At 38.5% G+C, this 24,141-nt stretch overlaps 1 protein-coding gene across 23 annotated transcripts in view; it reads left to right on the forward strand.

Moving 5' to 3' along the window:
- Window positions 1–23,806, forward strand: part of HOXC4 (homeobox C4) — a 152,243-nt gene extending 128,437 nt beyond the window's left edge. For 7 of the 23 annotated variants that reach the window (XR_012241515.1, XR_012241510.1, XR_012241516.1 and 4 more), the window contains 3 exons: window positions 8,302–8,339; window positions 20,226–21,301; window positions 22,738–22,871. Coding sequence is in view for 1 of the 23 variants with exons in the window: in XM_073613613.1 (XP_073469714.1) it covers window positions 21,698–22,250; window positions 22,738–23,081 (897 nt within the window). In the remaining 22 variants the exon portion in view is untranslated. Of the gene's footprint in view, window positions 1–8,301; window positions 8,340–8,453; window positions 8,539–12,166; window positions 12,326–12,969; window positions 13,197–19,657; window positions 19,947–20,225; window positions 21,302–21,509; window positions 22,251–22,737 lie in introns of those variants that run through there. The other 16 variants (XR_012241514.1, XR_012241513.1, XR_012241517.1 and 13 more) reach the window with 9 other exon arrangements.
- The last annotated feature ends 335 nt before the right edge of the window (window positions 23,807–24,141 follow it).

A 24,141-nucleotide genomic window follows, 5' to 3' on the forward strand; every position in this document is an offset into this window, starting at 1 on the left:
TTTTAGTGTTAGGGGTAGATTAAGTGTTAAAGTGTTTGTCCATGTTTTCATTACATTTTAGATAAACACACTATAAAATAAAAATGTTTTTTACCTTTTTAGTTGATTCTTTGGTGCAGGTTTTTACATAGGAATCTTTGTGCTGCTTGTATTGTTCAGAATAGCTTTTAATGTACAGTTAGGGCTAGTTTACACTAGCATTTGACAGGCACGGAGGAGGCATTATGTTTGCTTTTTGTGCCTTCCTCAGGGAACAAAGAAATCCATGTGTTGTAATCACAGGTGCCCCCAAAGTCTTAACAGTGCTGAAAGATAGGATTCAAGAGGGTCCTCTCTGTCTCTTTCTCTTGATGTTGGATAAAAAGACTGCGAAGAATGACAAAAGAGTTCTCAGAGGTAATTTTGATGATATCTCTTCTCCTCAGCATGGGTGACAAGGTTTCAGTGAATTCACATCAACATTGTCACCCTGTACAAGAATAGAGGAGTCATTGACTGGTGGGATCACCAGATATTTAAAGAGGAACTGCAGTCTGCTCACATAATTTGTAAGAAAAACATCTTTGCCATTCTGAAGCTTTCCTCCAACCACTTTGCATATTATTTTGTATACACTGTGATTCTGTACTTGCCAAGTATGCTGCAGAAATCTCCCTCCATTAAGTCTGGCTGCTGCCACTTTAACTGTGGGCAGCTGAAGCTGCTGCCTGTTCACTTCCTGGATTTATTTATTTATTTATTTATTTAAGGTACTTATATAGCGCCGTCAATTTACGCAGCGCTTTACATATATATATTATACATTCACATCAGTCCCTATACCCTCAAGGATTTACACACCTCCAGCTCTGCAGCTCTCATTGGCCCTCTTATGACTCATCACCCCCTCCCTTCCTGGCAAACTCTCGAGAGTGAGAGTGCTGTGCATGATGTCATAACCCTAGGCTTTTTACCAGATAAGAAACATGTAGTGGGCTGTATAAGGTATTTACTGGCAGAAAAAAATGTTTTACTATCCAAAATTAAAACAACAAGGACAGAATTTTTAATAGATGAAAAGATGAAAAAATGACTGAAGTTCCGCTTTAAATATGTCAATCAGCAACAAATTAACTCTAAGAGTCGGTTCACACTGAGGCAGCACGACTTCCAGAGCGACTGCCTCAGACGACTTTAACACGACTGCAGCGACTTGCAAAACGACTTCTATATAGAAGTCTATGCAAGTCGCCTCAAGTCGCCCCCAAAGTAGTACAGGAACCTTTTTCTAAGTCGGAGCGACGATTAGAATGGTTCCCTTGTACAGAACGGGACGCTACTTGTCAGGCGGCTAAGTCGCCTGACAAGTCGTCCCAGTGTGAACCGGCTCTAAGAGGTTTAGACCTTCTGTCAAGTTTCTATTTCATGCTTCCGTCTATTTATCTGATGACTATTGTAATTAAAGTGGGTATAAACTATAAACATATTTACCCTAATGCATTCCTTCCATTAAGGTAAAAAACGTTTAGGTAAAATTATCTTGCGCCCCCCCCCCCCCCCCCCCCCCCAAGTGGGAACACTTGTTCTGGAGACAGTTGTACAAGAGAGGACCTACCCTCACTTGCAAAGATTCCCAAGACAGGAAATGAAGGGAGATCTCCCTATAGGACACAGGCAGCATAAAATAAACCAACAGGGGTTTTAAGCCTTCCCTGCTCTATCCAAGATGAAAAAAGTTTTGGCTATAAATATATGTTATATAGTGGAATATGCCTTATTTTTGAACAGTGTTTGGGCTGTATTTTTTCCATTTCGGGTATAGTAATATAAAATAAACCCAATCCCACTAAAATCTCAAATAAGCTTCCACATGTATTAGTTTCAAAAGTTACTTTCAATAGTTGTAGATTTGGATCTGTTATTACCTGAGGCTATTGGCATGAAAACCCTTGTTCAGGCACTTCCTGTTATGGGGTGACAACGCTTTGTCCCTGTCTCTCAGCTGTTCTCCTGCATTTTCGCTCCGCCAAACCTGCTCCCAATGGAAGTTGCATGTGGCTGTGCTGACACACATTGCATAGGTATTGTTAACTGTTGGAAGCCCACCTTTAGTGATAATAAGTGGGCATAGGTATAGTGCATGCATGTAGACATGAAGGGGGGTTTGCTAAAACGGGTGAGTGCAAGATCTGGTGCAGCTCTGCATGGAAATCAATCAGCTTCCAGGTTGTATTGTCAAACCTTAGTTGAACAAGCTGAAGTTAGAAGCTGATTGGCTACCATGTACAGCTGCACCAGATTCTGAGAGTGCTCCAGTTTTAGTAAATCTCTCCTGAAGTATCTGTAAAGAGGCTGTAGGAGACCAGCAATGCTAATATACAACAGAGTATGAAAAAATGAAAGCAATGGAGAAGATTTAATAAAACTGGAGCACTCAGAATCTGGTGCGGCTGTGCATGGTAGCCAAATAGCTTCAAACTTCAGCTTGTTCAATTAAGCTTTGACAACAAAACCTGGAAGCTGATTGGTTTCCATGCAGAGCTGCCCCAGATTTTGCACTCTGCACTTTTAGGTTGTAAGCTTGTTGGGAGCAGGGATGAATGTGAATGTACAATTTAAAAGCACTGCTTCAATTGTCAGTGCCATATGAATATCTGTAGTAAGTAAATAGAAACACTTATGCCCCATACACACGGTCGGACTTTCCGACGGAATATGTGCGATCGGATTGTGTTGTCGGAAATTCCGACCGTGTGTGGGCTCCATTGGACTTTTTCCATTGGAATTTCCGACACACAAAGTTTGAGAGCAGGCTATAAAATTTTCCGACAACAAAATCCGATCCTTTAAATTCCGATCGTGTGTAGACAAATCCGACAAAGTGCCACGCATGCTCAGAATAAATTAAGAGATGAAAGCTATTGGCTATTGCCCCGTTTATAGTCCCGACGTACGTGTTGTACGTAACCGCGTTCAGAACGATCGGATTTTCCGACTACTTTGTGTGAGACAAGTTTGAGCCAACATCCGTCGGAAAAAATCCATGGATTTTGTTGTCGGAATGTCCGATCAATGTCCGATCGTGTGTACAGGGCATTAAAGTGGATGTAAACCCAATGTCATCCTTTCTCGTGCATGCACAGTAGGAAAACAGCTGTGAAGCCTGAAGGCTTCGCTAGTGGTTTCCCTTAATTGCAATGGCGGCACCTGAACCCGAAACCCGAAGCCGATTCGGCTTGGGGTGCTGACATTGCAGGAACCCTGGACAGATAAGTGTCCTTATAATAAAAGTTTGCCAGGAAGGGAGGGGGTGAAAAGTCAGCTGCAGTATTTGTAGCTGCTGACGTTTACAGTTTTTTTTTTTTTTACAGGCTGGAACTCCGCTTTAAATTTGCTCTTGGTGAAACCCCAATATATCAAAGGCTTTTATATGGGGGGCATTCTGTATGAAACAGTGACATATATGTTATTAATAGATTAGAATGGATCTGCCTAAAGCAGGGGTCTCAAACTAGTGTGCCTCCAGCTGTCGTGAAACTACAAGTCCCATGAGGCATTGCAAGGCTGACAGTTACAAGCATGGCTCCCACAGGCAGAGGTAAGATGGGACTTGTAGTTTCGCAACATGTGGAAGGACTCCGGTTTGAGACCCCTGATCTAAAGAATCATTTTCATGGTGAAGTGAACCTGTATGAAACAGTGACATATATGTTATTAATAGATTAGAATGGATCTGCCTAAATAATTATTTTCTTGTTGAAGTGAACCTGTGATGACTTCAGATATCTAGCCATGTTTAGGGAGTTTTAAAAATAATAAAATTCCTCCTGCAGGGGACTTGATGTATCAAGCTCAAGATCCTCCAAGTGAATGACCCCCATAGTTTCCTGCATAACTTTCTACAAACAAATCCATTCTGTAACAGATGCCAAAGTATGTCTGCAATGCAGTATATGCCCATCTGCCTGTTTAGTTTACTACACTCAAATGCAGTCGTTACATTTCAATACAAAAAAAGCAATCCAATACCACCAATATAAAGTGTGCTGTTCCCTTTAATAAATATTTTACATAATTGCTTCAACTGCAAATCTTGTTAATCCCATGTTTCCTATTAGACTGATGTTATCCAAAAAAAATCTGGAGCCTCATATACCCCAGAAAGGGAGATGTCAGCCTAAGCTTGTGCTAATGTACTAAAGGGAATTTAAAGGTAGCTAGGGTGCACGTGATCCCGCTCAGCCAATCAGAAGGCAGCAGGCGAACTGCGGCTGTCAGCGATAGGGAATTAAGTGTAATTATAAGACATCAGGCAGTGTGTGAGCAAATTAACCCCAGGAATTAGATAGTGAAAATAGTGTAACAGGGGCGTCCTGCATATGTGCCAAGCTTGTAAATCCCATCTTAAATGCTCTAGCCATAAAAGATATGTAATGTAAGTGTGGATGGTCATGGAAGATAAATACTTGTATGGGAACTTAGGAGTCATAATCGGCGGTGTTGCATGTGACATTACTATACCTACCTACAATAAAAGGAAAAGCTGCTGAGATTTAAATACAAGTCTGCGACCCCACTCTGTTCTGTTTGCTTAATGTAGCCATTAAATGGGCCCATCACCCGACAATTAGCACATCCAATTAGAGGGAATGGCACTTCTTAGTGGGTGATAGGGGAAAGGCACAACAACTTCAAAGAACAAATGATTTGGGAAAGGCAGCCGCTCCCCTCCGGCTACAACAGTTGTTGGGAAACGATTTGTAGAAAACGATTATTTTCTTAAATTTTGCAGCCAGATGTAAGTGAATCGGATAGAAGAGCGCAACGAAAATTCGGTTTATAATATCTAAAGCTGTCCTAAAGCTTAAAGGGCAGACCCAGTTTTCTGGCTGGGAAGCAGAGCACGCTGGGTGTTGTAGTTCCACTCCAGGAGGGTAGCCACAGGCACCCTGAACGAATCCTATTTGTAGTCACACCATTGACGTTGACCGGTTTGGGTGGAAGCATTATAATTAAAACGCCTGTCAAGTTTTTTTTTTTTTGCTTGTTTTTTTTCAGTGGTGTCCCTTTAGGGGGATTCCTCTTTGGTTCCTGTCCTGTAGACACAAAGTAACTCCTCTATTACTGTCCATAGTCTATACAGTTAAGCTATAATAATATATATATATAATATAAGTTATAATACATTATACAATATTCTTGTACAATTATCTTTATATTTACCTTCATCTATGTCATGCAATGGCCTGCCTGATTGGATACAAATTGAAAGTGTTATTGAGTTTTGACTTCATATTATATGGTTTTAGGTAAATCTACAGGGAAATTGTCGAATTTTATAATGTATGACCAGCTTTACCAAAAATAGCTGAAAGGTTTTACAATGGAAACGTGGTAAAGGGTGACAGTAATCTCCAACACTCAGATGACTTTCATTCCAGAAAACTGTACAAGAAAATTGTATAATCTTTGGCCAGCTATAGATTATATCATTTCTGTGCAATCTCCTTTAAACTGGCCATACATGATATACTTTTCTTGTACAATTTCTGTACAATCTTCTTTAGATTTACCTTCACCTATGTCATGCACTGACCTGCCTGATTGGATACAAAATAAAAGTGTTTCGTTTTGACCTCATATTATATGTTTTTTTTGGGGGGGGGAGCTAAATGGAAAGTGTATATTTGTATATCGTATGACCAGCTTTACCAAAACTAGCTGAAAGGTTTTATTACGGAAGATGGTAAAGGGTAATAGTGATCTCAAACACTCAAATGACTTTCATTCCAGAAAAAAAAAAACTGTACAAGAGAAATGTATAATGTATGGCCAGCTTTAGATGATATCATTTCTATACAATATCATTTAAGCTGCTCATACATTATACACTTTTCTTGTACAATTTTTGTACAATTTCCTTTAGATTTACCTTTAGCTATGTAGTGCAATGCCTGCCTGATTGGATACAAATTTGAAAGTGTTGTTTAGGTTTGACCTCATATGATTTTTGGTAAATCTAAAGGAAAATTGTACAATGTATGGCCAGATTACCAAATTTGTATGAGGACTGATGTCTCTGTATCCAATCAGGCAGGCCCTTGTACTACTGAGTTGATGGTAGTTCTAAAAAAGATTGCACAATCAGATTGTCACCTTTAGACAGTTTTCATTAGAAGATTATGAGTTTAATTTATTAAAGAAGCTGAAAATCTTCAAACAATTACATGAAGAGTTGCTTTAATTATCCAGACCTGTGCAGATGAAGGAAATAAGGAGGAATTTGCTTTTCACTTGATTGGATAATTGAAGGGAATCTTTAATTGTTTGTGAATATTCTCCACTCCTTTAGTAAATCAGCCTCCATGCCTTTATTTCTGTTCTGATAACAGCTTGCAATTTTAGGTTTTGCCTTTCAGTCCTAGTGACAAAAAGAGATGATTCTCCTCAAAAGGGACAGAGACAACAATGCAAATCTGACAGAGGCTCTAACCCCTCAGCACTCTTAAGCTGGCTCTACATTACACAATTTTCTTGTAAAAATTCTGTATAATCTTCTTTAAATTGACCTTCAACTTTGTAGTTCAAGGGCCTACCTGATTGGCTACAAGTGTTGTTTAGGTTTGACCCCATATTATATGTTTTTTGGTAAATCTAATGGAAATTGTACAGTTAGATTGTATAATGTATGGCCAGGTTTACCAAAATTAGCTAAACAAGTTTCTTGATCAATTTCCTATAACTGTGTAGTCCAAAGGGGGTGCCTGATTGGCCACAATTGTTATATAGATTGGACCTCATATTATATGTTTAAAGAAAATTGCACAGTGCGATAGTATAATGAAGTCACTTTCAGTTTAATCCCCTGTCATCCCACAAATGGAACAGGGACGTCATTGTATTCTGGTCATTGTCAAAACAGAGATCGTTTTCCTTAGTTTTTGATCATGGGAGGCAGGAGTGACATCATTGATCGGGCTGTGTGTGCTTAAATCTGCTGGTGTCTATATCTTACATCACCGTGAAGTCATTACTCTAAGGTGTGATCAGTGATGGTTTACCTGCTTGGGTATTTTTATCATTGACTTGCCATTGTAATGGACAGCCAAGGCACATAGTTTTGTGTCGCAGGCAGCCTGTTTGCCTTCATCCCCACCCATCTTTTTTCCTGCTTCTCCCACACACTTCAAAGGCACAAGGTAAACACTGTACCACTCCGTCCTATTTACAGAGCTCCACCCGTTGATTAAAGGATCGCCATTAATTCAGTAACATTTTACACCTTCATGCCATGATCCCAATCTATTCTCTTCTGAGGCCTCTGCCTTATTCATATAATGCGACTGAATCATTCTACACAGTTTACAAAGTCTGTTTATTTTAAATAACACATGCTTATCCTATGATTGTAGGAAGAAATGTTTATGATTATTTTGGCTACAAGAAATCATTACACTGAGACAAAACACCAGCATTTCATTCATTCATATGCATTAGTGTAGTTTACCAAAGAAGACCTTTTATTGGCTGGGGCAGTCGACATGCATTGGTTTGGATTGGGTTAAGGATATTTGCGCAGGTGTGAACAAATGCAGATCCTTATTAGTACATGCGACACTTTATTGGAATAGATGGGGACGCCTTTATGCGAACACTCCACTTGGCATTCAGATACTGCAAGCATCAAATAAGCCCCTTGTGATTTTTTTCTGAAGACACTACAAGCAATGTAAAATAAAAATGTATATATAATTCATAGGTGTGTCCTTCTAGCTTGGAAATATGACATGAAAACCCAGATGGCATGCCCTTACTATTGCTGTAAATGGGGTGGCTTCAAACAGGTCACTGCAAACCTTAAGGGGATATCACGGTTATTAAGTTAAACAAAATCAATTTTAATCAGCTATTTCTTTTCTAATGGAGGATTTCCATTTGTAAATGCTGCAATTCATTTCAGTGTAGGTTCCAGCTGCAATCAAAGTACAGAAAATTCCATTTCTATTCATCTTATCATGGATTTACAGCTCCTCTGGTGCATTAGCAAAGTTGTATGCAAAACGTTGTATTTAAGCAGACAGTTTAGGAATAAAAAGCACAGCTAGTATATCAAATAAAATAAAATGAAAAACAAAATGACATAAAATAAAATATACGGATGTAATACACTAGAAGAATCTCAGTAGCATCCTCTTCTGTGCTATTAAGGCTGAAACAATAGTAGTTGATTATAAATGGTGGTCATCCATATATAGTGTACATCTTATGGCTCTGTGCAATGTTTATCTGTGCTCTCAGACATGTTCCCTTTTTCTGTCGCAGGTCCCTTCAGTGCAAGGACTCGGTGTGGACACCTCTAGGTAAGGAAAGAATTGGGTGTATTGATGATTGGCAGATGTGTTGACCATAAATGGTTAAAAAAGAAGTCTATATGATCCAAGTCCACCATTGAAGTCCTTCTGTTCTTCCGGCAGCTGCAGGGTTAAGGAGTAATGGTGACATTTTATGGCAGTCAGATCCTCCAGCTGGGAGCACTGAGAAAGGGGCCCATAAACGCCGGTAGGTGTTCTGCCCGGCCAGCTCTAATCACAGGAAGCAGTGGTGTCTTTACACTGTAAATTGCACTGATTTGCTACCGAGCTGCTCTTACTCATTTCCCAGGGGTGCCTCAAAAAAAAAGCAAGAATGAAAAACAAAGGATCAGTTGTAGGATCCTTACATGTGTTAAAACAACATTGCTGCTTCCCTACAAACACAAGCTACATCGTGCCAGAGTGGGACCAAGGACATCTAAAACACACAATACACATACATTGCAGAGAAGGCTATGCCAGGCAAAAAAACAAAACAAAACAAAACAAAAAAACACTCTCAAATGGATGCAACAAATGCCACAAACCCAACAGATCAAAATTCAATCTACACGGTCTGCAATAATTCGGTAATTGTACTTCCAAGCACTCAAGTTCGGGTTTAGCAAGGCATAAAAACAAGATACTAAAGTAGGAGGCATATAAACAAGATACTAAAGTAGGAGGCATAAAAACAAAATACTAATAGGAGAAATAAGTGAAACAAACGAGATTATAAACATCTGGAAAACATGATGAAGAAAAGATAATTATAATTTTCCCCTGGACCTGTTATTTAGTTAAACAAACTGCAAGGGAAGTTGCACTTTGAAATTGAATTTTCCCCAGAGCTTAGTAAGGTGGAGTTCTGCTGACTTCCATCATGGAATCTTGTGTAAGCAAAAATGCTGTTAAGTATTTTCCTTGCAGGTAATTGTGTATTATTTGGTAAGCGAAAATTCACATCATTTACTAAGCTCTGTGCAAATTCCCTTGCAAAATGCAACTTTCCTTCAAAGTGAACCTATTTTTCCTTTACTAAATCAACCCTCCTGTGTCAGAATAGAAAAAACTTGTCCCCAACTTTATGAGGCTGATTCACTATAGGAGTTGAGAAACTTTATTAAAAAGATTCACCTTAATTATTTAATCATGTGCAGAGAAAAAAAAAGTAAGCCTGGATTTGCTTTTCAGAGTAGTGAAAATTCTCAATTCTTTAGTAAATCAGCCTTATTGGGATTGGTTTACTAAAGGCAAATAGGCTGTTCACTTTGCAGGGGAAGATGTATTTTGCAACCTTTTTCTAACCTTTCTGTCTTTTTGTCACCTTTTCTTGCTTTCAATGACTGATCCTGTTTTTTTCCCTTTACTCCCTTGTCTGATCTATTTTCCATCTACTCTGAGCCATTACATCAGGGTAATCTGTGCAGGATTCAGTCTAATGGGATGATTTACTAAAGGCGAATAGACTGTTCACCGTTTGAGGGAAGTTGTATTTTGCAAGATCATTTTCTACATAGCTTAGTGATTGTGGTGAAATGTCACAAAAAACAAACAAACAATAACAAACAAACAAACAAAAATAATCACCTGCTAGGAAATTAAAAAACAAACAAAAAAACCCAGCATTTTTGCTTGCACATGATTGGATGATGGGAGTCAGCAGCTCTCCTCCTCATTCACTAAACTCTGGGGAAAATTCCCTTGCAAAGTGCAACTTCCCTTGCAAGGTGTCTGTTTGCCTTTAGTAAATCAAACCCATTAACAGGTTCCTCTAGTGTAGAGGCCCAGAGTAAATGAAAAATTGATCAGACAAGGGAGTAAAGAAAAAAAAAAGGATCAGACAATCATGAAAAGCAGGAAAAGGTGACAGAAAGGTTGGAAAAGGGTTGCAAAGTGCAACTTCTGTTGCAAGGTGAACAGCCTGACTTTAGTAAATCAAACCCATTAGTCTGAATCCTTCTCAGGCTCCCCTAGTGTATAGGCCCAGAGTAAATGAAAAATAGATCAGACAAGGGAGTAAAGAAAAAAAATAGGATCAGACAGTCATGAAAAGCAAGAAAAGGTGACAAAAAGACAGAAAGGTTGGAAAAGTGTTGCAAAATGCAATTTCCCTTGCAAGGTTGAACAGTTTATTTGCCTTTAGTAAATCAACCCCATTAGTCTGAATCCTGCACAGGTTCCTTTAGTGTAATAGCCCAGAGTAAATGGAAAATAGATCAGACAAGGGAGCAAAGGGAAAAAAACAGGATCAGACAGTCATGAAAAGCAAGAAAAGGTGACAAAAGGACAGAAAGGTTAGAAAACAAACAATGCAGAAGGTGTGAAAGGAATCAAGTGTAGTGCCTGGGAGTTTTCTGTCTCCCACATCTGCCTCTTTCACCTTCTTTCATCACAAAATGATCCATTTCTTTCAAGTCCCGTCTGTCCTCATCAGTCTATTAACAAGGCAGCCAAGTTGTGTGTGCAGCACCTTTATTGTGAATCGTGCCTGATTGTCCTGAGTAGGAGAGGTAAATATACGATCTATGCATCCAGGCTTAGTAGCCCCCCTGTGCCCTTTCCTTACCTCTCCAGTACAAACAAATCTTCCACAATATGGACATTACAGCAACAAACAGGCAATCTGGATTTAGGGGCAATAGAGAGTCATCTAAGGCTGAAAATAGCTGTGTGCTCAGATCTAGGACAAAACCATTGCCTGTTCGCTTTATGTCAGCATCAAACATCTGTCTAATAGTTAACCCAGATATACATGACATGACACTTCCAGCCCCATATGCTGCACACTTGTACATGCAAAAGGCACCTTTCCATCCAGAGAGCTGACTCCTGGCTCAGGATGTTTGGGCAATTACAGTATGTATGTGTGTATATTTCTTCTGACTGAAAGCTAATTTCAGCCCTCTAGCAGAAGCAAATAAAACCTGACAACTTATAAATCAGGAATAGGTGCCTATCACTCAATCTTTGCATAAATTATGAACCCATAAGCAGGCGTTCTGTCGTTAGAACCGAGGCCCCTGGAACGGCTTTATTGATGGCTGTATAGTACAATAACACGGAACGTAACTGCCACTTAAGGGAGCCCTCCACCCCTCCCACATTCCAGGCAAATGACCTTCTCACATGTCTTCTAGCTCACCTTTTACTTCACTTACATTTGTAATGGATGTCTGCACAAGCAAATGCAAAGTATGCCCCTTCTTTGGTATTGTACAATTCGTGCACAATTCGTGTGTGTGTATATATATATATATATATATATATATATATATATATATATATAATTTGTATTGCAGTGTCTTAAATACCTACACACACAGTCTTTATGGTCAGGGCCAAATACTCATTGCTAAAGCAATGAGCAGTTACTATTGGGATTGTATAGAGTCTTATTACATTATTAGGAGCAAGTGATAATATAAGGAGAACCTGAGCCTATGAATAAAATGTGACATACTACATACTCCACACTTTCTCAATGTACAATCTGTGTAGTGCATGGTTTAACTCTAATCGAATGGGTTGTTTAGGTTAACATAGTTTTAGTAAATCTATAAGAGATTGTACAATCTGATCGTATGGTGTATATCCAGTTAAATAGGGGTAGGGGTGAGTCTGTCTGTGTATAGGGTTCTATATGTCTACGGTGTCTCATATTCCTCTGTTACATGTTGAAACATATTGTGCAGCTCTTTTCACAGTCAGTACCCTCTCTTTCCCTCTTTTTAATACATATTTAATAGTAAGTAACTACTTCCTGAGGGCCGTGTATGGCTCTACCTAAACCTTTTGTAGACTTTAATCAGCAAGCACCTTTCTCTAATTCCCAGGATTTGAGTCCATCTCCCAGGATCTTCACTCACCTCCCTGCACCTCCTTCCATCTCCTCTGATCTCTTTTGATGTTCAGAGTTCCCCTGTACTTCAGTCAAGCTCTCTCCATCTTCCAGGACACTTCTGTATCTCCCAGTACCATCTTATGATCTGAAGGTATTTTTTCCCTCTAGGTTTTCCTTTTTTTTGAAGGGTGTGTTGTACCCTTTTAGCTCTTTCACGTGTGTAGGCAGCTTTCCAAGGTTTAGGATTTATTATTAGACACGTGTGGTTGTTTATTAAGGAATAAGTTAAATACTAATGCTAACTAATTTTTCTGACTCTATTGCGCCCCTTTTTAATTTTTTTTTTTAATTTCTTGCACTCTCTCTCTATTTCTGTTAATTTCCATCTGTCTCTCTCATTCTTACTTTTGGTATCTCTTTCTTTCTTTCTTTCTTTCTTTCTTTCTTTCTTTCTTTCTTTCTTTCTTTCTTTCTTTCTTTCTTTCTTTCTTTCTTTCTTTCTTTCTTTCTTTCTTTCTTTCTTTCTTTCTTTCTTCTTCTTCTCTCTTACACACACACACACACCACACGCACACACTTTCAATTCCCACTCTATACATCTATTTCTCTGCTTATACCCATTTATCCCTTTCATGTGTATCCCTTCCTGTCTTTATATTGATATTTATATTTTTTATATTATTTTTGTGTTTTTAGCACTGCATGTGTACATTACATGTGTACAGTTCAAATACAGTGCCAGAAAAAAAAAAAAGAAACAAGAGAGGATGACTTACTAAATTATTATTTATCTAGAGAGGAAAAAAGAGCGAGGAAAGGAATCGAAAGGAAAGGAATTAAAAGGAGGAGTGGTAAGAAAGAAAGAAAGAAAGAAAGAAGGAAAGAAAGAAAGAAAGAAAGAAAGAAAGAAAGAAAGAAAGAAAGAAAGAAAGAAAGAAAGAAAGAAAGAAAGAAAGAAAGAAAGAAAGAAAGAAAGAAAGAAAGAAAGAAAAAAAGAAAGAAAAAAGAAAAAGAAAGAGAGATGAGATAGAGAAGAAAAGAAAGAGAGAGAGAGGGAGAAAGAGAGAGAGAGGGAGAAATAAAGAAAGAAAGAAAGAAAGAAAGAAAGAAAGAAAGAAAGAAAGAAAGAAAGAAAGAAAGAAAGAAAGAAAGAAAAAAGAAAAGAAAGAAAAAAAGAAAAGAAAAGAAATGAAAAGGAAAGGGAGAGAGATGAGATAGAAAAAAAGAGAAAGAAAGAAGTATTTGAACGTATTTTTACATTGAACAGGTAAAGCCATCATCAGTCCTTGTATTCAGTTGGTGTCACCCTGGATGTAGGGCATCATAAACGACTAATAATACTTAGTATACTCATGACAGGATGACCTGTCAAATGGTGAAAACAAGTGTTTTTCTGAGCCTTGGAAAGTTCGGCAAATCCCCTTCATGACATGGCAGGATTCTTTAAGCCTAGACTATACTTTGTGGCGGCCTGTCCACCAGGAATGGATGAAGAAAGAGGGGGGAGCAGATTGTGAAAATGGCATTTATTTGGTCATCGTAAAAAATCACCTTGCAGGATTCCTGCTTTTTTTTTTTTTTTTTTTTTTTTTTTTTACAAAGGGGGCAAAAGGTGGGCAGAGGATTGTAAAGTGTAGGGACGTTTCATGTTGTAGTCCCACCTCTCAGGGAGATCAGTGGCCTTCAGCTACTGATAAAAGGGAATCAGTGTTCCCAGTGTTTGGGAAGTGTGTAAGCCGAGTGTATGAGTGTTTATTTAGGCTCATACAAGACACCTTGGCCACTTGAAGATAAAAGGGGCGATGTGGAGCTAGGAGTAGTGCCATGGTCCTGGGCCAGGCTGGTGGAGCAATGATGGACAGTGATGGACCTTTATCCGCCCAGGCACCTTGCACAGTCCTAGGCAGATGATAACTGGCAGACCTTTATTTGCCCTCACATTCAGCCTGCTATCTGCATACACATCCCGGGAGGATAGCTTTATCACTAAATTGATTCTCAATTGCCTGATCTGTCAATAGGAGCTGAGAAAGCTGCTCCTTAGCAACCTGTGTTTCAAACGCCTTTTTTGTCCCCCTAAAGCGAGTACTATGGAGGTAATATCTGTGATCTCTAGGAGACGATCGATTGTGTATGATGGCTGTGCTGTTTATTCACAGGGGTCATCGCTGTGGACTGGGCTGATCGCCGCTTCTTATCATTTGCCACAAACACTCTGCACTTCTCCTATGGAGAATCCCTCTGGCATTAACCCCTTCATCACTAGAGCCTGGTAGCACTTTAGCAAAGATAAGTCCCTGTTAAAGTACACAGATACGATTGTGATTGTTAAAGCAGAAGTGAAATTACTGATAAACCTGATGAGATAAATCCTCCACTTACAGCCAATAACTTAGGACCAATTTCTACCCTGTAGAGGTACCAGGGTTAACTACCCCCTACCCCCCCCCCCCCACCACCACCACCACCACCAACAACAACAAAAACAAACACACACACGTGTTTACTGCCAAATAGTCAAATACTCATCTAACTCACACACTCCCCATTATGTCTCAACAGTTTTAACAGATGTCAAATATCCTTATAAATCTCAATGTTTAAATAACAACATGATAAATACATTACCAAAAGTTGGCAATACTTTTGTCCCATATAGGTACATAGAGGGCATTGTCCTGATCTATGCCTGCTAAGTGGCATGAACATTTTTGTTATCACATACTGTTGGATATTGAAAAGATTACTGATACGTTTTATAATGACTATTATATATAATTACATGTTGTTGTAGCAACAACTTCAATAAATCCTGACTATATTTAATAAGGATGCCATAAGCATGTTTAAAATGCCACTAGGTGTACATACTTGTGCACTATCACACATACATATATCTGTATACACATATACCTACTATGTAACTATGTAACTATATTTACAGGAAAACGTATTTGTACCTTGTGATTGTTTAAATTATAACTATGCTAAAAATAGTACATATATAATATGATGTAATCACAGAGACATATAGCATCAGCTATGCATTGCATACCATATTATGCTTTCTTTTTTTTTCTTTTTGTTCATATTCTGTATTTTTGCAGGGTTCCTTTTTTATTATTATTATTATTATTATTATTATTATTATTATTTTGTGAAATCTCCAGCAACATCTGTAAAATTCTACCTCCCAAGGTCAAAAAAGATCCCTCATTTACCTCTACCATACATACCTTCGTTGTGTCATATAATCTATATGTAAGGGGCATGTGAAGAGGAGAAGGGTGTCCCAGCAAGTGGCTAGCTGGGTTTCAGTCTAATGAAAATGAAGCCTTGCAGAGTTCATGATGAACTGTGCCTCCATTGTGCACCCCACAAACCTAACAGCACACATACATTTGCTGTATACATTCAAACCACATTCCAGACACATCTGCTTTTTTAAAGCTTCTTTTTATTTTTAAGAAAATAGGACAAAAAAAAAAAAAAAAGAAAAACACAACAACTTTTTTTTTCTTTAGCATGAAAATGAAACATCAAATTACTTTGCCTCTGGCTCCCATTTTTCCCTTCTACATTATAACTAGTTATTGAACTAGCTATAAGATCTAAAGGCCATTTGTGCGGAGACAGATTTCAACTGAGTTCTACCATCAATATTCTGTGGCAGTGACCTATTGGTGGAAGTCAAGCAACAGAGGTGAAATTCAGGTCACGCTGTCTAACCAGTATTAAAATGCGTGCACTTTGAGGGGGGAAAAAAGAGCCCACTTTAAACGAGATTTAAAGAAAATTGAATTCCACTCTTTGCATTCTCCTTACAAACACAAAATGCATTTTTAATTTTTCTTTCCTTTTTTCTCCTACAAGGGAGGAGGGAATAAATATTTGCTCATTTTTTTTAGTTTCTTCAGAGAAAGAAGAAAATCAAACGATCTAAAAGACAAATGGTTGCAAATCTGGGTGTAGCAACCTGTCCTCTCTATTACATTTGGCCTTAGTTCCCATCTGAAAGCATATTAAAAACTAAAAAATAAAAAAAAAAATGTAAAATAAAATGTCCATGCCAACTAGCTTTATAGAACACATAATATACGTATGCTTCTGATACCCAGACATACGATGATTAGTAATGAGCATCTTTGCATCTGACTTTTGACATTAGTAAGAAAAATAAGAGAATCTCGGTTTTGTTATTAGAGGGAGAGACGTCAGGGTTTTGCTGTTATGCCAAGCAGAAAGAGGAGATTGTAGTCCATTTTTCTAACATGCACAGATTGCTAATTGCGTGAGGTGCAGGTTACCAAAACGGTCAGTATGGTAATAGCACCTTCAATGAACCCTTGGGGACAATAGACTGTTATTTTTCTTCGGAACTGTCAAAAAAGACGCTTTGTGCTCAGAATGTTTCACCAACTCCACAGCCGCATAATTTTCCAGGCTTTATATGCAGCAACAAAAAGCCAGAGGACCAGAGCAGAAAATTAGAGAGAAAGAAAGAAAGAAAGAAAGAAAGAAAGAAAGAAAGAAAGAAAGAAAGAAAGAAAGAAAGAAAGAAAGAAAGAAAGAAAGAAAGAAAGAAAGAAAGAAAGAAAGAAAGAATATACTGAAAAAGAGAGATAGAGAAAGAACGCAAGAAAGAGAGACAAAGAGAAAGAGAGACATTAAAAAGAAAGAAAGAATATAAATAAAAAGAGAGATGTAGAAAGTGAGCTACAGGGAGAAAGAGAGCAAGAAATAGAGACAAGAAAAAGAAAGTAAGAAAGAAAGAAAGAAAGAAAGAAAGAAAGAAAGAAAGAAAGAAAGAAAGAAAGAAAGAAAGAAAGAAAGAAAGAAAGAAAGAAAGACAATATAAATAAAAAGAGAGATGTATAGGAAGAGAGATACAGAGAGAAAGAGAGCAAGAAAAAGAGATACAGAAGAAGAGAGACAATAAACAAAACAAAACAAAAAGAGAGAGAGAGAGAGAGCGAGATAGAGAGAGAGAGAATTAAATCAAGATATACAAAAAGTAAGAATGAGAGAGGCAGAGGAAAATTAACAGAGAGAGAGAGAGAGAGAGAGAGAGAGAGAGAGAGAGAGAGAGAGGGAGAGGGAGAGGGAGAGGGAGAGGGAGAGAGAGAGAGAGAGAGAGAGAGAGAGAGAGCAAAAGAGCAAGGGAAAAATGAACAGACAGAAAAAGAGAGAGAGAGAGAGAGAAGGGGGTGGGGGGCAGGGAGAAATAGAAAGAAAGGAAGAGGTAGACATAGAAAGAGAGAGAGAGAATGAAAGATAGAGAGGGAGTAAAGGAGAGAGAGAGAGAAGGGGGAGGGGAGAAATAGAAAGAAAGGAAGAGGGAGAAATAGAAAGAGAGAGGGGGGGGGGAATAGAAAGAAAGGAAGAGGGAGAAATAGAAAGAGAGAGAGAGGGGGTGGGAGAGAGAGGGGGGCAGGCAGAAATAGGAAGAAAGGAAGAGGGAGAAAGAGAGAGAGAAAGAGAGAGTGGGGGCAGGGAAAAGTAGAAAGAAAGAGAGACAGAGAGAAAGAGACAGACAAAAATAAGAACGTGTGTGTGAGAGAGAGAAGGGGATGAAGAAAGAAAGAAAGAAAGAAAGAAAGAAAGAAAGAAAGAAAGAAAGAAAGAATAAAATGGAAGAAAGAGAAAAAGGGGGGAGTTTTTTTTTTTAATCTTACTTGTAAGTTTTGCCACCCAGTCCAAAATGTTTACAAACAGACTCCCTTTAAATCCTGGTGTGTTAGTAAATCGGGTTCTCTCCTCCATGTGCCCCCACATTCCCCGTGCACGTCACAGCTTGGCTGATTCTCCTTCATACAAAGCTCAGCAGTGTTATTTTAATGCTGCTTTCTACATTAATGTGGCTCCCAGTTCTGCACCTTACCCACAGCCAGGCTCGCTCAGTACTAAATGAAAGAAGCTTGGGGAAAGAGAAATGGCTTGACAAGAACTGGCCATATTTGTTACAGCAAAGAAAGCCCCGTGATTGAGCTAAGAAGCAGCATAAACATATATATTAGTATGCTAGAATACTGATTGTAACGGGAGAAAAGGCGAGGAGCTGCCATGTTACATTGTCGTGTGGTTAAAGTGATTAAGGTTAGCTAGAGCAGGCTTAGCAAAAAAAACAAAACAAAAACAAAAAAAAAAAAACAATTTACTAAAAAAAAAACAGTAAGGCCTTGTATATGTGAGATCTCAGCATTGTATTTGTGATGGAATACATTTTAAAAAAATAAACAAAGTATTGTTAGAGGTTTTAATACATTCATTAATTTGAGTTTTGGAGATGAATATATAGCCCTATTGCAAAAGGGTCATTTTACTTTGATCCATTGCATTCGGGCTCTTTGAAACACCAATTGCATTTAAGGGAAGTTACAAAATAATTCACTTACACTTAACTGCATGTTTGGAAATAGTTTACTAAAGAAGTGATTTTTACATTGGCCTGTGTTCCTATAGGAAATAGAAAACGTGATTTGCAACGGGACCTATGTAGACATGTGGAGTGCAGAGTGGCAAAAAAATGACATCTTTAGTAAATCAGACCCTTAATGGGAACGCAAGTAAAAAGTATCCACTTAGTAAATCTACACCATCAGGCTGGGACTAGAAATGTGCCCTGATTAGGACTGTGACACCCAGCAACCCAGCAGATGGATGTAAATCCAGCCACATTACCTCCTGAAAGTTAGCAGTGTTTATCTAAGCACAAGCCAGTGGGTAGTTAGGAAACAGAGAGCCATAATAACAGCATGCTGCTTCACATCTGGATGAAGTTATAACCATTGTGGCTTTATAATGGCACTTTTAATTCACATTCATTTAACAAGCCCTCATCAAAGTTGCAGATACCAAGAAGGCGCTTATATGCACCCTGTAGAATCGAATTTGTGTGGAGACAGCAGTCACAGATTCGTCTCTAGGGGGGTATATGGGTGATGCTACAAACCTCTGATCATAACTTTTTTTTTCGCACTTTGAATAAATTGTGGGGAATCCCTGGTGTTTAATGCGCCACTTCATTCAGTAGTCGTTGGAAGTGGTTACTAGTACAGAGGGGCCCTATGAAGTCTCCCATCTTTTGGGTAGTGGATAAAGAGAAGGAGAGAGAAAGAGAGAGGAAGAAAGAGAGAGGGAGAGAGAGAGGAGGGGCGGGAAGAGTGGATTAAAGGTGTAGATTAAATAATCATAAAATAACACATTATTACATTTCCTATAAAGACTGAACAGCCACCGCAAAAGAGCAAGTCCCAACCAGCACAATCCTCCTGGCTGATTTATAGCCTTTTACTGCCCTATAAAAGCTGTTAGAACGAACCTAAAGCCTGCACCACCGCTGGCACATTTAGTCTAATAAATAAAACATAAACAGCTAACTTTATGTGTCACTTTTATTGTTATCAAGTAAAATATGGCATTGCCCTACAAGCTATGATTCTATGCTATAATTGTTATCAAGCTGAACAGGGGAGCAATCAGATATCTACACTCCCATTTTTAATGCCTAATCTAAGCTCTTGATAAAATACCTAATTGTAATAGCTGTTTGCTTGGAAATGTTTACATAAATTCCCAGGGTTTTTTTAAGCACTATATTATCTGCTGGAAGTAGGATGTGTGACATAGATGCTTCGTGCAAACAGAACAGGAGTCCCTCTCCAGTCATTTGGTCTACTTAAGAAGAAAACTACGATGGGGCCCCCTTTCTGGATGAAAATTGCATTGGCAGACCAGGTCCTCCATCCTCAGCAGCCGTGTTATTGCACTAGGTACTGAGTGACATGATCCATCCTGCTTAGGAGGCATTAGCTGTAGCCAGGAGTGGGGATACAGGCAACAAGGCAATAGAAACTTTGCTGGTCAACTGGCTGAACGGTCACAGCATCCATCCAAATAAGAAAGACACCCACATGGTGATCTAAACCCAACTCTACCAGGGAACACAATCACAGCAGCCACATTGATAGAATGTCCTGCTCCCCAAATCTCATAGATTTTCTCATGCCTTTGCTGTATCTTGTGAGTTAACCTCTTCCTTCTTGTTGCAGAGGGACACATGCGAATAGAGAAGGCAGTTTAACACAGATAAGTGATTTTATTTATTCCAGGCATCCTATGTAGGATGGGATTGTGAACAATCTATCTATCTATCTATCTATCTATCTATCTATCTATCTATCTATCTATCTATCTATCTATCTATCTATCTTTCTATCTATCTATCTATCTATCTATCTATCTATCTATCTATCTATCTATCTATCTATCTATCTATCTATCTATCTATCTATCTATCTATCTATCTATTCTATCTGTATCTACCCTACTTGTCTAAACACACACACACACACACACACATATATATATATATATATATATATATATATATATACAGATATCTTGGGCTATCTATCTATCTGAACTACAACATATTAACTAACTATTATCACCTACTATCATCCTGTGTCTGTCCTACCTGTCTATCTACCCACCTACACACACACACACACATCTATCTATCTATCTATCTATCTATCTATCTATCTATCTATCTATCTATCTATCTATCTATCTATCTATCTATCTATCTATCTATCTATCTATCTATCTATCATTTATTAGCTAACAATCTCTATCCTACCTATCTAAGTACGTACCTATCTACCTACCTACCAATATGATATATATAGGAATATTGGACTATCTTTTGGACTATCTCTCTCTCTCTCTTTTCCCTCTCTCTCTATATATCCATCCATCTATCTATCATTATCTACCTGCGTCTATATACTTGTCCAGCCATCTACCCATCTATCTCATATATATATATATATATATATATATATATATATATATATATATATATATATATATATATATATATATATATATATATATATATTCATATATATCTCTATCTATATATTCATGTGTATGTGTATTGGAATCTGCTGTAGAAGCCCATACCTACGTGTCTATAATACACTGAATAGAGAGCTCTTGACTTGAGATTCCTATTTTTCTGACTCTTCTCTTTGTCATTGCAGGGCACCCTGAATGTGGATCGGTTGTGGATCTCCTGGGATGGAAGCGATAACCCTGGGCTCACAAATTGGACGATATGGTAGGTACACAGGATCAGGGGATCTGCATCATTTTAGGATCAGTAATAAAAGGCTCCAGGTTCTGTGTTTGGGTAAGATGTATTATTGTATGTGTGCATGTTTGTGTGTGTATGCCTTTCTTACAGAGGGAGGAGGTGAATACTCCCCACCCACCTCTATGTGCACATTCACTTCTATATCTCCCTTTCTGTGTATTTGCCCAGTAAATACCATCGTATCCCCCATACCAAGCTCACACGGGCTATAGGGCTCCATCAGTGTGTGTGATCAGCTCTGGAGGAAACAAAAATGAAAACACAACAACAAACATGGAAAGGGAAAATTACATTTTAAATAAGCTTTTGGTTCCTTATCCGGGGACTAGGATGCGGGTTGTGATTGGCTAGTGGAGTCACATGGTGAAAGTAACTTTACGGGGTCGCCAGCTAGTAGGAGGGCTTTATGGAGCAGAAAAACGACAAAGCGAGAAAAATTATTTTCCACTCCAGAAATTAATGATCATGAGTTCGTATTTGATGGACTCTAACTACATCGATCCGAAATTTCCTCCATGTGAGGAATATTCGCAAAATAACTATATCCCAGAACACAGTCCGGAATATTATAGCCGGTCCAGGGACCCTGGATTTCAGCATCATCACCAGGAACTGTACCCTCCAAGAACAACCTACCCTGAGCGCCAGTTCAGCTGTGCCAGCATCCAGGGGCCAGGAAACCCAGCCACACACACCAGGGTCCATGGGCAACCTCAGAGCAACCACCACCTTGTAGGCAAAGCCCAGATCTGTGACCTTCCAACCCCATCTCTACCTACCAACACTACCACCTCTGCCACTCCATCCCCTGCACCCCCAGTCTGCAACCAGCCAAATCCTGAGCATCCTACCAGCACAGCCACCAAACAGCCCATAGTCTACCCCTGGATGAAGAAAATACACGTCAGTACTGGTAGGAAACTTTTCTTCTTCCCTTAACCTCTCTTTTTTTTTCCTTTTTTTTTTTCTAAAGCTCAAAGAGTCTTTGGGTTAGCACAATTGAACTGGATTTACGACTACGAATGGGTAATTACACCCACCATAAATTTTATAGCCAAGCCTGTCTGGGCTGCTCCAGCCATGTGCTTCATTCTGCTCTGTATGTGGAGTGTGTGTGTGTGAGAGAGAGAGGGAAAAAAGTCCTATTGCTTTGTAAGGGGGTGCATAAATAATTCAGCCAGTTTGGAGCTAAGGGATCCCCTTCAGAACTGGAGGAATTTTACAAGACATTTTTTTTTTTTAGCAGATCGCCTTTCTTCAAGGATTGTGCTATCCTTTTCTGTCCCTGTGTTGCCTACCCCCCTATACCTTCCCTCTCTGTATCTCTCTCCTCTTGTCTTCCTTCTGTTTCCCCCACCTTTTCCATGGCTGTCCTCCTGATTTTCTTCTTTCTTTCTCAGTGAACCCTAATTATACTGGGGGTGAGCCCAAGAGATCCAGAACTGCTTATACCAGACAGCAAGTCTTGGAACTGGAGAAAGAATTTCACTATAACAGATATCTAACCAGGCGAAGGCGCATAGAAATAGCCCACTCCTTGTGCCTTTCGGAAAGGCAGATCAAGATCTGGTTTCAGAACAGGAGGATGAAATGGAAAAAAGACCACAGATTACCTAACACAAAAGTCAGATCCTCTACCTCCTCCAATGCGCCTAGCAGCATCATTGCTTCCAATTCTGCACCCAACGAGGATCTAACGCAAAGCTCAGCTCAGGACCAACGGGAGGATATTACAAGGTTATAAATACACTACCAATAAACAAAACAAAACAAAAAACTACACACAAAAGACTGAGTATTTATAGAATCTAATAATAATTATAATATATATATTTTTTGGTTCTTGTCGTTTTGTTTTTTTTTTTCCTTGTGCGTTGGAAAAAAAAGAGGTCTTTTGAATCATCAAACAGGCTTTAAATGCATGTCACAGTGCATGGGATCAGGTTTTTTTTGTCAAGTGTTGTTTTATGTTTGTTTGTTTGTTTGTTTGTTTGTTTTATGGCAGTTTTGTCCTAATTTATTTTAGAGGGGAGGTAGGATGTTCAATTTTAAATGATTTTCCTAAAAAAAAACAGGGTTTGCAATTTTTGCCCTTTAAATATTTAAAATAATGAGTGTTAACCATGCTAGAACAAACCCCACAGAGGCGAAGAAATTTCTTTTTTTTTTTTTTTTTTTTTGTATACGAAAATAATAATAATAATAATCCTGTTATTATGTGATCAGCTTCTAAGTAGCAGCACATCAAATGCAGAATCTGTCTAATTTCAGGGCAATTCCATTCTGTGACAATATTAAAGACTAGAGTTTCTCAGTCGGTAGATAGATCCCCTTTGCTGTTGTTACCGTGTTTCATCATTTTTTTTTTATTTTTGGTAAAGACTACACTGTAAAAAAATGCTATGAACAGTCCTAGTGTAATGTGACCGTATATTTGTTCAATAAAACAGTGAGTGTGTTTTAGTTTAACCTGGCAGTGTATTTTTTTTTAACTTGGTTTCACCATTTAATCACACTGTTGTAAAATTGCTTTTTTTTGGTCTTTAGGGCTTGCTGCAATAAGCAATATAGTATACACGTGTCATTTTCTAGCTTACACTATGCACCTGAACAGCCCGGTGTACTCTATAATATTGACCAGTCTTTATTGCAAATGATAGTGTCACAATGCTGTGCTGTCCTTATTAACCAGGGGCTCTTTTGGCAATAATAATATTATAAATGTAATTATATCAGGGCTTATAATTCATTTTTTTTAACTCAGGGAATTAATAGTAAATTTCTATGAAGCATATGGTTTTTTA

This window comes from Aquarana catesbeiana, linkage group LG02 (assembly GCF_042186555.1).
Source record: "Aquarana catesbeiana isolate 2022-GZ linkage group LG02, ASM4218655v1, whole genome shotgun sequence".
NCBI classification, from domain to species: Eukaryota; Metazoa; Chordata; class Amphibia; order Anura; family Ranidae; genus Aquarana; species Aquarana catesbeiana.